General features: G+C 36.7%; 1 protein-coding gene across 2 annotated transcripts; it reads right to left on the reverse strand.

The window, feature by feature from the left end:
• Window positions 1-3,609: 3,609 nt before the first annotated feature.
• On the reverse strand, window positions 3,610-7,065 carry LOC136264128 (uncharacterized). Of its 2 annotated transcripts, XM_066058825.1 has the most exons (4): window positions 5,059-7,065; window positions 4,669-4,757; window positions 3,994-4,018; window positions 3,610-3,936 (listed from the first exon to the last, which is right to left on the reverse strand). In XM_066058825.1, the coding sequence occupies exons 1-4, from the start codon at window positions 6,964-6,966 to the stop codon at window positions 3,847-3,849; spliced, it is 2,112 nt and encodes a 703-aa protein (XP_065914897.1). In that variant the 5' UTR covers window positions 6,967-7,065; the 3' UTR covers window positions 3,610-3,846. The 2 variants fall into 2 exon arrangements, with proteins under 2 accessions (XP_065914897.1, XP_065914898.1); XM_066058826.1 differs by lacking the exon at window positions 3,994-4,018.
• Between the last annotated feature and the right edge of the window lie 8,861 nt (window positions 7,066-15,926).

A 15,926-nucleotide genomic window follows, 5' to 3' on the forward strand; every position in this document is an offset into this window, starting at 1 on the left:
TTTAGGCTGTTAAGCGGGCTGGCCTGAGTAGTGTGCCAACATTATTGATTTTACCAGACCTTGTATTACATTATTCAACAGAAACTGTGCATGCAGAACTGACATTAGTTCAGCTATTGGGTCAACTGAGCTTGAGTACACCATTCATGTTTTAACTTTCATATACTTGGTTTGCATCCACCTACTACATAAAAATACAAAATAACTTTTGTGATAGTGCCGTAACCACAACATGCTTCTCTGTACAATGCATGCAGTATTGTTTTGTACTGTAACTGTTTCAATGATTTGTTGGTGGAACACTTAAAAATGCAAATTGAAATATGATGCCATGTAGGTAGTTACCAACTGGAAAACCATATTATGTACATTGGTTGACAGTTTATGGAATTGGGTGGCAACTTCTGTGTATAGAAATGGTTTTCAATTTGGTTTTCCATGAAATTTGGGCAAAGGTTACAGCCTCCACATACAGTCATACAGTTTTAGAATTGGGTGGCAACTCCCCTATGGAAGTGGTTTTCAAGTTGGTTTTCCATGAAATTTGGGCAAAGGCTACAGCCTCCACAAACAGTCATACAGTTTAGAATTGGGTGGCAACTCCCCTATGGAAGTGGTTTTCAAGTTGGTTTTCCATGAAATTTGGGCAAAGGCTACAGCCTCCACAAACAGTCATACAGTTTAGAATTGGGTGGCAACTCCCCTATGAAAGTGGTTTTCAAGTTGGTTTTCCATGAAACTTACATTTGGGAAAACGTTACAGCCTCCACATACAGTTTACACATGCAAATCAATCATGTACTTTAATATTATAAACTAGTTGATTTTGTGATTGTAAGTAAATGGGAAAGAAAATGTTGCGACATGCTATTGAAAATGGCTAGCCGGCTGGCATAAAGTGTACACAAGAAATCAGATACGTATATATATATATGTATAATAAGCTATAGAATTTTGTCCAACACTTGTACCATTCGTGCTAGAGGCACCATAACAATTAAAGGATATCTATATGTAGTTTTTTATTTTCAAATGCATTTGACTTCTAAATATATTGAAACTTACGCAGCAAGAAAATTTATATAGTTTACACATGAAAGTCTAATGAATTGCTTCTTTATTTGTATTCATAATGTCCTTCCAAAATGAACAAAATTCCTCACCTTGTAATTACTAAACACTAACAGTGGAAAAGATCTAGAGCTGTTGACTTGTTGGATGAAGGTTTTGATGAAGATAGCTTGCTACTGTTGATGGTTTCTTGATGTTTATTACCTTTCTCGGCTGCTATATTGCCTGCTATATTGTTGCCATGCACTTCTCCTGCATGTGGAACCTCAAATATGACATGTAGGTTTAAATGTCACCCACTTTTGTAAACCTGGCTTAAATTGCATAATTTTTAAAGGAAATTTATCCCATGTACAGTAATAGCTTATAGGGAAGATACTGTGAACAAGTTAAAGTCCAATGCATCATAGCCAATTGAGGATCAGTTGATTCAGTTCTGAATATGAGCTACATGACAAGTAAGCTTCCTGATATTATGGCTTACCGAATATGATGGTATAATATCCATCAACATAGGGATATATACTATGTTTGCAGAAGCATAATGATCAATGATTACTACCCTTTTAGAAACTTTGTTGACTAATTTATGATGTGTACTGAGAAGTATTACAAACCACATTCAAGTGGGTATATTTGTTGCATGCATGGAATGCTATATATTGCTTGGAATTTTGTCTTGATCTGAAGAACTTATGTTTAGATTGTTCACTACTGAGTACTAAAATTAGAAGCACATCTTATCATTACAGGTGACTGGAGTGTGCAAAATTTTATTTACTATTATAATTGTGACTGGTTGTATCATGATCTAATTTCTTATGTGCATACATTTTGTGCCATTACATAATATAGTCAGTACACATTCACCTGAGATCCCACCAAATAGTAATATCAAAGAGGTGAACATGTGTTCACTCCCAATGGTTTTGTACTGGAACTGAGCCTCATATCAAAGTTTTGTACTGAGCCTCATATCAAAGTGCCTTTTTGATATATAGTTCCGGTGTTTAAATTGCTTCACAGCACTGCTAAGTGTTTAGGTAGCTGGCCCATGTAACAAGAGTTATTAGCAAGAAACGAGGGCTCAGGTGAATTCGAACAGACTATATAGTACATGCACATTATGATCAATTTTGTACACATTATACATGCTTCCATTGTTGGTGTTTGCCCTCCATTTTGTGCGGTAAGCCCTTCGTCATGTGATGACATCTTCAATCACCACTGGGGTTCAGCGGGGTTCATCACACCATTACATTATGCATGAGAAAAGATTTCGATTGGCGTCTATAGTTTTCAATGAAACCCTCCTACAGTTGATCTTTAATTGCTCTGTACAAATCTTCTGAGCTCACATGAATGTGTCATACCTCCTCTACCCAGTACTATGTAAGCTTGTAAAATGGTGTCTCTAGTTTTTCCAAACCTTGCACTACACCCTCATTGAGAGTGTATGGATATTCTGGTAACATGTACATCCAATCTTAGACTAGTATCCTTCCTACCATTTTGAAAGGTGCTAGGTAAATACACAGATATGCTTACAATGGTCAATGTAATGCAGTGGGTAGTAAAAACAGTAGTTCAAAGAGCCAATGCATGCAAGTACACTTGTAATAGATAAAGATGACAAAGGTATTTTAATAATACACTATGGCATAAATACTCTCTGTAAATCATGAAAAATTTGTTGCCAAAAATTTTGTTGCTGGCTGTATATAATTAAAATGACAAATTTTACTATACAAATCATTTACACACATATAGCTATTCCCTCAAATTTTTTTGTCAACTAGCTATACCAGTGACAAAAATATGTTGCATTGAAATTTTAATACAATGTCATGAATATTTTCTATGCCAAAATTTTCCTGATTTGCAGTAATAAATCTATTTTACTAGACTTTGTACATGGTCTGTTTACAATTGAATGATTTTATAAGAAACTGTGTGGAATCAACATTAAATCAGCTATTGGATCAATTGAACTTGAGTTCACAATTTGTGTTTTGACCTGGCCTGCAAAAATAGGAACCCAAAATTTGACATACTTTTTCAAACTTTATGCATCATAACTTTTTATTTAGCTATGCCATTCAATAGAATACAGCCATATTATTTAGTGCAGTAAATTGTCTTTGATAATGTGTTGTTTATCAGAAAGAGCAAAGTGAAATATGATACTGTGTCAGTGGTTAACCAACTTGAAAACCAGGTTGTGTACACTGGCTGCAGTTTGTGGAATTGGGTGGAAACTCCCTTACTGAAATGGTTTTCAAGTTAGTTTGCATGAAATTTGGACATACGTAGCCTCCAAACTGTTATGCACGCAGATCATATCACACACATAAATGATTTCACATCAGTGGAAAAGAAAATGTTGATCGAGAATGGCTGGTTGACATGAAGTGTGCACACTGAGAAAAGTTGATGAATAGCCATGTCTATAAGTCATCTAGAATTTTGTCCAACACTTGCACCATTCATGCTAGAGGTGATAAATAAGAACTTTTTTTCAAACGTGCAATAATCTGATCTCTCTATATAATATATTGAAACTTATACAGCAAGAAAATTCAAATAGTTTATACACTATAAAGTATGATGAATTGTTTCTTTTCTATCTGTAATTTATTCATAATATTATACCAACATAATCAAATTATAATTACTAAACACCTACTGCAGAAAAAATGAGGTGTTTTTTACTTGTTGGATGAAGGTTTTGATAATGATAGCTTTCTACTGTTGGTGCATGATCATGGCTTCCGGTTACCGATTAGCTTTCTCAGCTGTTGTGTTTTTGTCTGCTATACTGTTGCTAATATGTTGCTTCTCCTGTTGAACCTCAAATACAGTGCCCTATTAAAAGTATACAATTGCAAAACAATAATTGTGTGGCAATAATCTGATACTTACATCAGTGCTGGCTGACAGCAAATGCCTACATACAAACATACAAATAAACAATATCGACAAATAAAAACTAAGCACCACAAACAATATTTGCAAAAAATATCAATAAACTGAACGGTGTACATAGACTCATGCAGTTTGACACTGACCCTTTCTCAAGGTAAAAAAAACAACAACAAAAAACCTGTCATATTAATATTTACATAATAAATTTGTATTAGGTCCAGCTAATAATTCTGCATTATCGTTATCTACATATGTGTAGCTGCACACTGTAGTTGCACTTCCCTCTACTGTGATTTTTGGATTTCAAATTGACAACAATTTCATGGATAGTTCTTTTTGCTGTCTAATGTGATAATAATTATTATTATAGATAATGTGATAATATTTGATATTTAACGTGATATTTCATGGATAGTTGCAATGTTGCATTAAGTTAATTCTTATCACCAAGACTTCCACATCCAAGCCTCTATAGGAAACCCATGCAACTTTAAAAAGCAGGCTGTAGTTAAGGTAATAACAGCATGAAAACTGTTAGTCGAGTGGCATAACAAGTTACCTCACTACTACGTAACTAGATTTCAATTTGTATCGCCTTCCAAAGTATAGTATATGTATAGTATAATTGTATACATGCAATCAACATTTCTCCTGTACATTTCAACCACATACCGAACATCATGAGGATCTCCTATTGGTCCTATGTCACACCTTGATACTGCTCGAGGTCTGGTAAGTGACTGTCTCTTTGTAGTAGAAGACTAAGAATTACAAATGGCTACATAGCATACACATTCTAGCTATAGATTGCTACATAATTAAAATACACATGCTTTAATAATTACTTATATACCCCTCAGTGCAACAAACGAGAAACACCTCTGCAATCAATCCAGTCACTATGGAATTACAGACGGTTTCTGCTATAGATCTTAACATGATAGTTCGCACAAGGAACCTATTACACACTACCCATGAATATACACCTATATGCAGTAGTGGAAAAAGAAAAGTAACTCCATGATGCATTGTAATGTGTTGCTGCTGTAACATACTACTTACATCACATGTTGAAAGTTTACTCAACAGGGCATCCATCAACTTGGCTTGTAATTGTTTTATCTCCTCTTCTTTTTGTTTTAAGAGCTTATCCTTAGCTGATAACTCTTCATGAAAGTTTGTTACATTTACTCCTTCCGATTTGACATAATTAACTAAGTCCACAAAACCAGATCTGCTTTGTGCAGCAAGTGGTAGGTTTTCATTGTTCTTGTCTTTCAATGCATTCAATTCTTTGCTTATACTGGATATTTTAGGTCGTTTTTCAGGGCTATTATTTAAGCAAGACTCCACCACCTTCCTTAAAGATGGCTCAGCACATGACTTAAGGTATTCTTCTCGTCTTTGGACTTCAGTGCCAGTACCATGCAGATCCTTTAGCTGTGGCCACTGATGGGACATGACATGACAGGAAACACAACCTAGTGAGAACACATCTACTGGTTTGTTGTATCTTGTTTCTATAGACATAGCTTCAGGAGGAATAAAAGGGAGAGTTCCAGGTGTCTCGGTGTGAATTTTTGGTCGACTGTGATGGATAGCTTTAGCTACTCCAAGATCAGCAATTTTTGCTACACAATGTTTCGTCAGAAGAACATTATTGGAGAAAAGCTGTCCATGGATAATATCCTGACCATGAAGGAACTCCAGTCCTTGAGAAATATCAGCCAGAATAGATAACTTGAAGTAAAGTGGAATTCCATCCTTTTCATATCTGTTCATAAAATTTGTCAAACTGAGTTCCATTTTTTCCATTACAAGCCAAGGTAGTTTAGGCTCAGGAGTAGGATAGTGAATACCCAACACCTGCACCACGTTAGGATGAAGCACTCTACTAGCATTGATACACTCAGTAAAAAATGATTGTTTCACGACTTCAAATTCTGCAAGAGTAATGCCCGTCACTAAAGTGGCATGAACTTCTTTGGCAGCACACAATGTTCCATATACGCATACTTCAATGACTCGTCCATATGTTCCTTTACCAATTTCTTTACCAGTATTGGTGACTTGAGATAGACTAAACCGCAAAAGATGCTTCTTTTTGAGATCCTTGAGTTTACCACAGACTTCTGAAATTCTAGGCCGTTTCTTTGGGTCATCTTGTAGACATAATTCAGTCAACTGCCTCAATGATGACTGAGAAAATAACTGAAGGTAATCCTCTCGTCTTAGCACTTCTGTAAGTTGATTTTTTGGTGCTGGCCACCGATGGGACACAATGTGACAGGCAACACAACCTAGTGAGAACACATCTACTGCAATGCCATAATATGGCTTATCTGTCAGTGCCTCTGGAGGCATAAAATAAATGGTGCCAGGTGCCTGCGAGTGGCTACTCATTTTGCTGGAGTCTATGATTTTAGCCACTCCCAGATCAGCTACTTTAGCCACACAGCATTCTGTCAAAAGAACATTATTGGAGGAGAGGTCTCTGTGGACAATATTCTGACCGTGAAGGAACTCCAGTCCTTGAGAAATATCAATTAAGATAGATAACTTTGTGTGCAGTGATATCTTGTCTTTTTCACATTTCTCCAAGAAATCAGTTAAACTGGTTTCCATTAATTCCATTACAAGCCATGGTAGTTTATTTGGGGCAGGATAGTGAATACCCAACACCTCCACTACGTTAGGATGACGTATTCGACTGCTAATGCGACATTCATCAAGAAACTTTTGCTTTGTTATCGTACCTTCTGCAGGAGTAACACTGTCCACTAAAATGGAGTGAATTTCTTTAGCAGCAGCACGTGTAGTTCCATGTACGCACACTTCGAGGACCCGCCCATATGCTCCCACACCGAGTTCTTTACCAGTACTGGATACGCCATGCAATTCTGTCAGCTGAGATGAATGGTCGTCGGATGAATTCTTACGTGAGACAACCTTGCGCAGTAATGAAGTCATATTAGAGATACTGTAGACCAAGTCTTTGTATACAGCGCGCTTGAGGTAGAATGGAGGCGGAGTACAGTAGACTAGACCGCATCAACTTTGCCATGATCACGGGACTTGAATCTCGTGCCTATACTCATTAACGCGAGCCGGTTAACGCTGGCATTGCGCGGGCCGACTAATGTTGCGATTTGGCATTGCGCGGGCCCAATTAAACATAAACAATTTGTAGCTGTTATTATAGTTACACACACTTTTTTTTCACTATTATGTGCATTTTTTTTTTTTTACTTTTTTTTTTTTTTTTTTTTTTTAGAGTTTGACAATGAGCGTGAGTGTATGTATGTGTGTGTGATTAAATACTAAAATAGCGAACTAGAGCTTCTTGGATTTCAGTACCTGAGCTTGTAGAGCTAGATGTAGAGTGTGTTAGGTCTACCTCATCTTGTATATCCAGAGCAATCCAGTCATCTGGGCATTCTTCACCGAACATTTCACAAATGTTATGTAGCACAACACAGCACGATACAATCTTGGGCATGTTAAGTGTATCTGACTCGTTTGCTTTCAAAAGGCACCTCCACCTTCCCTCCAGTCTCCCAAAAGCATTTTCAACCACAACTCGTGCATGACTAAGTCGTTGGTTAAATGTTTTATGCTGCCGGGAAAGATGAGGGCTTTGAGGGAAAGGCTTCATAAGCCATGAGTTTAGTGGATAAGCTGAGTCCCCCAACAACAACAGAGGAACATCTATCCGTGAAATTCTACGTTTCACCCCCTTTTGTGCATATATATATAATAAAAAATAAAATAAAAACCACTGCGATTACAAGTTCTAAAGCCTTACCAAGTAGTATTGTTTGTTTTTAAAGACCGCATTAGTAGAGAAACTACTGTTTTTTCAGCAATGTCCCATAAATTTAATATACACCAATTGATTTATGATTTATGATCAAAGGGAGACTACATCAGCTCAAGAGTGGCTTTTCAGCAGTGCCCTATACAAAAGTAACAATACAAATATACAATTGCAATATGACACAAAACAAAGCAAAGATTACAAACAAACAAAATGAACAACAATAACACAGTACCAACAATACAGTCTTTTAAATGTTGTCTTAAAATTTGATAGGCCACAATCTATGCCACACAAATTGGGGGGTAAATTGTTCCAAATAAGTACTCCACACAAAACCATTCTTCCCAATTGATGAAAGTATTTGTGGTACATATAAACGATACTTGTTTCATCCATGACATCCTGTAAATGCTTCAGTAGATCTCTTAAACATCCCAGACAAAGATGGTGCAAAACTTTAAACCTTGCACAGCTGTATGGAAATGATGTCTCTCTGATTTGACAAAAGAAAAACATGTATAGATATTTCTTGTAAAAATCGAGAATGTATGTGTTCTAGATGCTTTGAGAGTAGTGCAGCTGTAGGCACCCAAACAACATCACAGTAGGGTAATAATTACAATTGAGACAATAAGCTTAAGTGATCTGGCTAAGGGCTCAAACGAGGTAAGGCATACAACTTGTATTCACTCACTTTAAGACACGGTTAACCATGAGATTTCCAGGACAAATTCTGGTCAATAATCACTCCAAGATGATGAATGGTATAGCTACATGAGCAAGAGTTTGACCATTAAGGAAGATAGACACATAATGATGTCATAACTTCTGCCAGGATTCATCAGCATTATTACATGCAGATTTTGAAACATTCAATTGTAGTCTATTAGCCAGCAATCCGGCAAGTTTGAATCCGGTAGATATCTGACTGAAGATCATCTTAAACATGTTGTCGATCATCCCAATGGCAGATCCAAGATGGGACATGCCCCCCTCCCCCCTCACCTTGTGGAGGAGACAGCCATACTTCTGATAAAACACTAAACTTATGTCAGGCCAAGATCAGTTCATAAAACTCATGAAAATATGCAGATTTATTACAAATTCACCTGAGACCAAAGTGAACCAAAGTCAAACTAGCTGCGAAATTGTCCGGCACCCTTATCTTCGTGCACTTAGCGCCTCTAAAATAATTATCGTGTTGCTGTAGTTTAAGACATTCAGAGCCATTTAAACAGTTTTTAAGACTTCACAAAGGCCAAAATAGCAAAAATCAACAGCGAGACACTACTAAGAGGTGATCATTTGCAGCTTCAAAAATCCTACAACTAACAAGAGAACCTGGCTCTCCCCAACCACCTAGCTGTATAGCCTGTTTGTGCCCCTCCCCTTGCCAGCTCCTGGATCTGCCCCTGATAATTATACTCAGGAAAATTGAGCTTGTAAAGGTTGTAGATCATGCAGGGTGTAGCCAGATTTTTTTTGAAGAGGAATTCCAACAGCAGTATTGAGTTACCAGAAGCAGGGGTCTGGGGGTGCAGCCCCCAGCCGCTGAGAGACTTTCAATATTTTAATGAATCAAAACTTAGCAAATTGCTATATTTATTTATTTATTTTTGCTATTTTTATGTAAAAAAATAGTACATTAATTTTAATGCATACATGCCACCATAGGCGGCGGAAAGGGGGGGGGGGGCTAGGGGGCTAAAGCCCCCCCTCGGTCTGTTGAGGGGGGGGACTTAGCCCCCCCTCAGAATGATATCACACCGAAATTATCTTTCTTGGAGTGGGGCTGAAAACCGTGATAAAGATCGAGATACTCTAATAGAGCAGTCACTCTAATAAAGTAGTCAGTGTGTAGCGAGCTATAAAAGGAGTAGTTTATCAGCTAGAAATGGTAGCTGGTGAGGTGGAAAGCTCTTGTCAGTTGTTTGCGACCTTTTTTCTTTTTTGGTCTCACCTTACTAAACTATAGAAATAAGTCTGGGTCAGCCCAGCCCCCCCTCATATCAACTACTTCCTCCGCCGCTGCATGCCACTGGGATAAAGCTAGTACTAGATAAAGATTGATTTGATTTGATTTATTGTTTATCCTCTAGGTAATCAGCATAAGTAGTTCTTCCTTACCAGAGCAACTGAATACATATACAACAACACAAAGAATGAAGCACAAACAAATACAAAACACAGGACAAAAAGTACATTAGTTCTAAAATAATAATAACTACACTACACATAAATACAAGCAGGATACATACAAATTTAGCACTCGTAATTACTTATAGATTTAGCATAATTGATATAGGACAAGTTAATTTCAAATTACTAGGAGAAATTGATGATGCTGTTGAATTGATTGAATTCTAATAAGTAGAGGTGCTATAATGAAAATGTTACCTAGTAGAAACAGACAGCATAACACATAATAAATTAGTGATAGTTATCCCACTGGTATAAGATTGGAGCCATGAATCCACTGATAAAAATGGAATGACTTACAATCAAAACATTATATGATATAGCATGGATTCATTTTGCATGCCCAAGTTATAAATTACTGCAGTTCTATACACCTTTAAACGCTGCACACCAAAGCTATAGCAGTATAAGGTCATGCTCAGTTTTGCATTTAGTGTTAGAATGTCTGAAAAACTCCACTAATGAAGTTCATGGATATAGTTTACATGCATGTTCTATTAGAGTATATGCGACTGCTCTACTAGCATATACCTGACTGCTCTATTAGAGTATATCGATCTTTTAAACAAGTTTTTAAGAGGCCTCATGTCACCTCTGCAAATCCTTCCCTGAGAGATGAATGTATAAGCTTTATACATTGTTGTGCTGTGCCATACACTATTACGTACTTACTCATTTTGTCCTGCCACACTAAATGATGTGTTAGGGTCCTGCTGTAAGTACGAAGTTATTATTATTATTATTAATGCTTTACAGTGACCAGCACTGAAGGTCTGACAGCAACTTGTGCTGCAGCCTTTGGATTACCTAACTGTGCATAATATTATGCTGGACACCTATGTCTAAACTGTATTTTTAATTACTCTTGACTTTTATCGACTGCTATCTCAATCTAACCCACCTATATGGTTTTATTTGCTACATGTATGACTATAATAGGTAGCAATTTATCATGAATGGATATACAGACTTATAATTATTAAACTGTACCAAAAATGTTAAAATTATGTCTAAAGTAACTATGAAAAGTATTTGAGGCTAAGTCGTAGTCTCTCAGTTACAAAGTGTCCTGTTGCAAGCTGTGTTTATTGGCACCACTGAACCTTGTGAAATGGTGCAGCCTCCCCAGGAGAGTTTCTTAAGTTGAATTATATATTTTAAGGGGCATAAATTTTGATCAGCCATTAAAACTAGTTTATCCTTGGATTTACTCTATGATATACAAGAGTAACAAATAAGTGGAAATCTCAATTTCACAGTGGTTAATCAATCTCCTAGCTCATAATGCTAATGGCTGTTAAGTGAAATGACCATGCTATTGCATCTGTTTTGGTTTCATGCAGTTATAATGCATGTCTCTGCTATCTCTGCTTACTGCAATGGTTCATAATGTACGTAGGTAGCTAAGAAATTTCCATGAAGCTGACTGACCCACAATGCAATGCTTGTCCAGGATTCTAAATTAATTTTTCTGGTTTTTTTGTTCAGCTGTGTTCAGCTGTGTTTCAATCTTTTGGCATCAAAGATAACAAAAGGCATGCACTGTTCCACTGGTACTCACGCAAGCTATGACCATAATTTGATTTTTGTTTCCTGACATCCTGTATCGTACCTTCTTTTGGACTTTTAGAGCAACAATCAATGGTGCACGACCTCCCATGGATATCCCAGTTTCACAACATTACTAGGAAAGTTCATGAAGTTACCTTTGGTCAGCTCCTCTTTTAGCAGAGCAATATAATCAAAAATTACCTTCTCAGTTAAATACTCCATTCTAACATTTGCAGTTGGGTCCCCTTTTGATACAATAGTTGTGGTTGTCTTTCCATAAACTTTCTGAACCATCCATACGAGGCCACTATTGGTGATTCTAGCCTTCCGTTGTTATGTGCGACACTTGCTTCCTTCTTCTACCATATCCCACTTTGGCTAAGAAATCAGCTAGTTCCTGCTCTTCTGTGATAGATAAGGACCTGCATATAGTTACCTCCATGTTTAACCTTCCCTGATACCGTCCCATTCATGTAGAGTAGATTTTGGTATGTTGTAAACTTTTGCAGCATGAAACACCTTCATTTGTCCATTCTATGTAGCTGTCTTGACAATTGCTTTGGAACTCCATTCCTTGCGTGTTCCTTTATTTCTTAGCTTTTCAACATCGAGCACAGTAGGAGCTAAATTAGATCTTGGCCTACTTCCTTTCCGTCTACAGTAGTAGTCCCTTAGCATCTAAGCACACAAACATTAATTCAAGTCACTGTGTAAATCAACTCAATTTGGTTTTAACCAACCTGTACTTCACATACTGTTACCACCAATTAACACAACACTAGGCAATGAAATACTGTACAGCTATATATTTAGATAGAAGTAGAGACAATCACGATGCTATGTATGGAAAGTGTTGTCAAAAGTGAACTCGTGGCACCAAGAAATAAACAGAGTTCATTGTTCTTTTTTTACTGGAGTTTCCAGTAATTGAAAACCATTGTCCAATAATTGAGCCCTGTCAATAATTGGCCACTTACTCTAGGACTGTGTCATATACAACCACCAATGGAGCAACTTAACAACAGGGCAAGGAGTATACAGCACGGTGTATAGCCGCACACTGTGTTCAAGAGAATAATGCATACAGTAGCTACCATATAACTCAGTTGTACAATATAAACACCAGTCATATAACAAGACTGTACAATTAGAGCAGCATGATTTTATAAGTAACTGTAAGAATTTATGCTGTAAAATCATTACCACTTAATTACCAATGTTCTTCTAACATTACATCATACAGCATATACAGTAGTGAGCCAGTCATAACCTAGACTTGAACCATATGTCATATGTGCTACAAGTTGATCAAAGGGATTTAGAAAAATACATGAACTAGGCATATTAAAATTTTAAACTTGATTCAGTCCATGTAGCCAGAAGGAATTGCTAGAGTAGATCAACAGGGAGTTTGGTTGTCTCTAGGGAGACTTAAAAGCCTGTGAGGCAGGGAGTCAGAAACATATATGTTAGTAAGCGGAGTTGATATTGGTTCAATGTAACACATTCCTTGTAAATCTACTCCAGCGATCCCTTCTTGTATCATGGGCTTTTTCAACGATTGCACTGGTTTATTGAATTTCACTGCACTGATTACTGCTATATATGATACGAATTGATCTAATTTACTGTAATTGTTGTGTACTGGTTAGGACGAAACTATCACTATATACTCCTGTCACTGATGATGGACCTCCTGAAATTTCTGCTCCATATGGTGGACCTTTGACTGTTACTTCAAATTCTTGTACCTGGGTGACCCATCCTACTTCACGTCAGAAAAGCCAAAGAAAATTTCCTGCCTCCTCTAGTATAAACTGTGTCCAGTGGAAATGTGCTACTTGCCAGCAAAAGAATGACTTAAAATTGGATTGCAAGAACTGCTGTGCGGGTGTAGGATTCACGGCATTTGCAAAGTGTTTGTAAGTCTTGTATAAAATTCATATTTTCTTTCCTTCCACTGAAAGTCTGAAAGATGCTATTTGTTCAAAGTGTAAAAAGAGTACACTTAAATGGATCAATAGTTAATCTTAATTGTACAACTGGGAGACTTTATTGCTGTTACTATGTGCACAATTTAAGAGTACTATATTTTAATCATTACATGCATCAGATTTTTTTGTTGTGATTTTGTAGGATGATCAATTCATGCATGGTACACAAATGCATCTGCACACATAGTAACTATGCTGCATGCGCTTGTTAAAAGAGTACGTAGTTATTTAGTGACTTGCTGTAATTATGCACATTTGGTTCAATGATTGATAAATTAGTGTGCAGCTAGTCAACTTCACAGTGCGTTTATAGGTCCTTCCCCAGTGGAGCAGCTAAATGATTTGTTTGCTACTGATGTCAAAAGTGTCTCATTATTTTACACAACTAGGAAATTTCCAAAGAATGTGCTTGATATTTTACCGTATAGTGGTTTTACCATGTCTATAATTATCATGAATCTAAAGAGAATGCTACACACATTTCCACAAACATCGTTCTCCACAAATATCTGCTAAACTTTTTATGTCAATTATTGGGGTGAGTCTGACTGAGGTCCTTCTTTTTCATTCATGCTTACAGTGTTTATGTCTGGTGGTTCCAGCTGAGCTGAACCCCATTGCTCCTGAATTTATAGATTTGCAACAAACAACTTCCAGACTATTCTACATCCAGCTAGCTTGCAGTAGAACAAAAAAAGCAGGTGCCACAAAGTATTTGTTTATGAAGTAAGCATATTATGTAACTGCAAATGGGATGCTGAGAATATTGTGACACAAAATTTGTTTTGATATCATGGTGCTAATAATCATGCTATGGACTGTAATGAAGCTTTTGCAAACTAATATTATTTTCTCTAGTTTTAGTTATAGTTTCAATTAGTTTCCGTATTAAAAATTATTTTAGTTATAGTTTTGATTAGTACTTATCAATGCTATGGATATTATAATTATAGTGAACAATTGAAAATCCCTAACTAAAACTATTTTAGTTCAAAACAAACTATAGTATAAGCATATAAGCATGCTTTTATGCAGCCTTTTATGTTTGTGCGAAGTAAATAATGGCTTGAAAGCTGCCAATTTTATGATGAAATAATGGAAATGGACCACCCACCACCCGCATGCAAATATGCATGAGTCCAGGACAGGAAGCAGAGAATTTATTTGGAGTGGCCTGGCCTAACCCACATTATCTATACATACCTGAAACTAGATGACCATGTCCACATAGCATATATCCAGATGGATAGAAAAGAGTACCTTAAATGACAGAACAGGAAGGACAGCAGAAACTCCATTGCAAAGAAATGCAAGGGTGGTAGGAAGAAGAGAACGATGTGCACGTGACAGAGCTAGATGAGCTACATTGACAACAATACAGGTCTAGTAATAGTGACCACTTTACCACTGCAGATGACAGACTACACGATATACTACAATACAGGTCTATGACATCCTGATTTCATGGTGTGAATGCATATATGCACTAATACAAATAGGACCACTGACTAACATCCTAGGCCAGTTTTCAGTAGTTACAAGTTCTAGTGTAAACGAAGTCCAAACTCCAAAGTGGTTTGAGGTGACTTCATAGTTCAGTTAAACCACCACTACAGGTAACAACAAATCTTGTTTTGTTTTTTTCCATAACACACTCATATACGTACCAAACTGGATTTTGAAGTCCATTTGCGGCAGCATTTCTACAGGTCTAGGCTTACTGGAGTCTTGTCTTCAAACATAATAATGAATTAGTCATAATTATATCCATGCATGTGTATACGCACCAATTAAAATTATTATAAATAGCACATAATTATTTATATGACCAAGAGTGAATAATGGAGAGGACACATAACTGATTAAAAACATAATACATGCATATATCAGCCAGCCTTCAGGTACTATTTATAAACAGAACTGCTGTGCCCTGAACTGCTCTGTGTCATGCATGGAATTCAACTAATTAATTTCAACAGCAAAGGTTAATTGTCTAATTTGTATCTCTACGATTATATCCACTGATGTATGTACAGGCTCATAAACCACTGCATGGTACGTGCTTATGCTAATTAGCTCTCAAAAGTGATCATGAAGTGTAGCTATATCATATACATGCAGATACAGCAATACCCAGCCACTGTGAAAGCATAATGTGCATGGCTTGCAATGGTATACCAAAGAAAGAAAGTTTCACTGCTATTTTGGCTTCTACTCTACTATAAACCAGTTAAACTCTGTGTGGTGCACCTTTAATATGCTATCATTGGAAATTTTCCAGCTTTACAGTGATAGTTATTATATGTTGAAAACTAATAATGTGTTCTATAGTAAGTCAGTTGAATTAACCTTGCATGTACTTAAAG

This window comes from Dysidea avara, chromosome 8 (genome assembly GCF_963678975.1).
Source record: "Dysidea avara chromosome 8, odDysAvar1.4, whole genome shotgun sequence".
NCBI classification, from domain to species: domain Eukaryota; kingdom Metazoa; phylum Porifera; class Demospongiae; order Dictyoceratida; family Dysideidae; genus Dysidea; species Dysidea avara.

Coding starts and splice junctions, on each gene's coding strand:
- LOC136264128 (XM_066058825.1), bottom strand. CDS start 6,966: ATGACTTCATTACTGCGCAAGGTTGTCTCACGTAAGAATTCATCCGAC. Junction 4,758..5,058: donor GTAAACTTTCAACATGTGAT/GTAAGTAGTATG, acceptor TGTAATTCTTAG/TCTTCTACTACAAAGAGACA. Junction 3,937..3,993: donor TGCTGTCAGCCAGCACTGAT/GTAAGTATCAGA, acceptor TACTTTTAATAG/GGCACTGTATTTGAGGTTCA.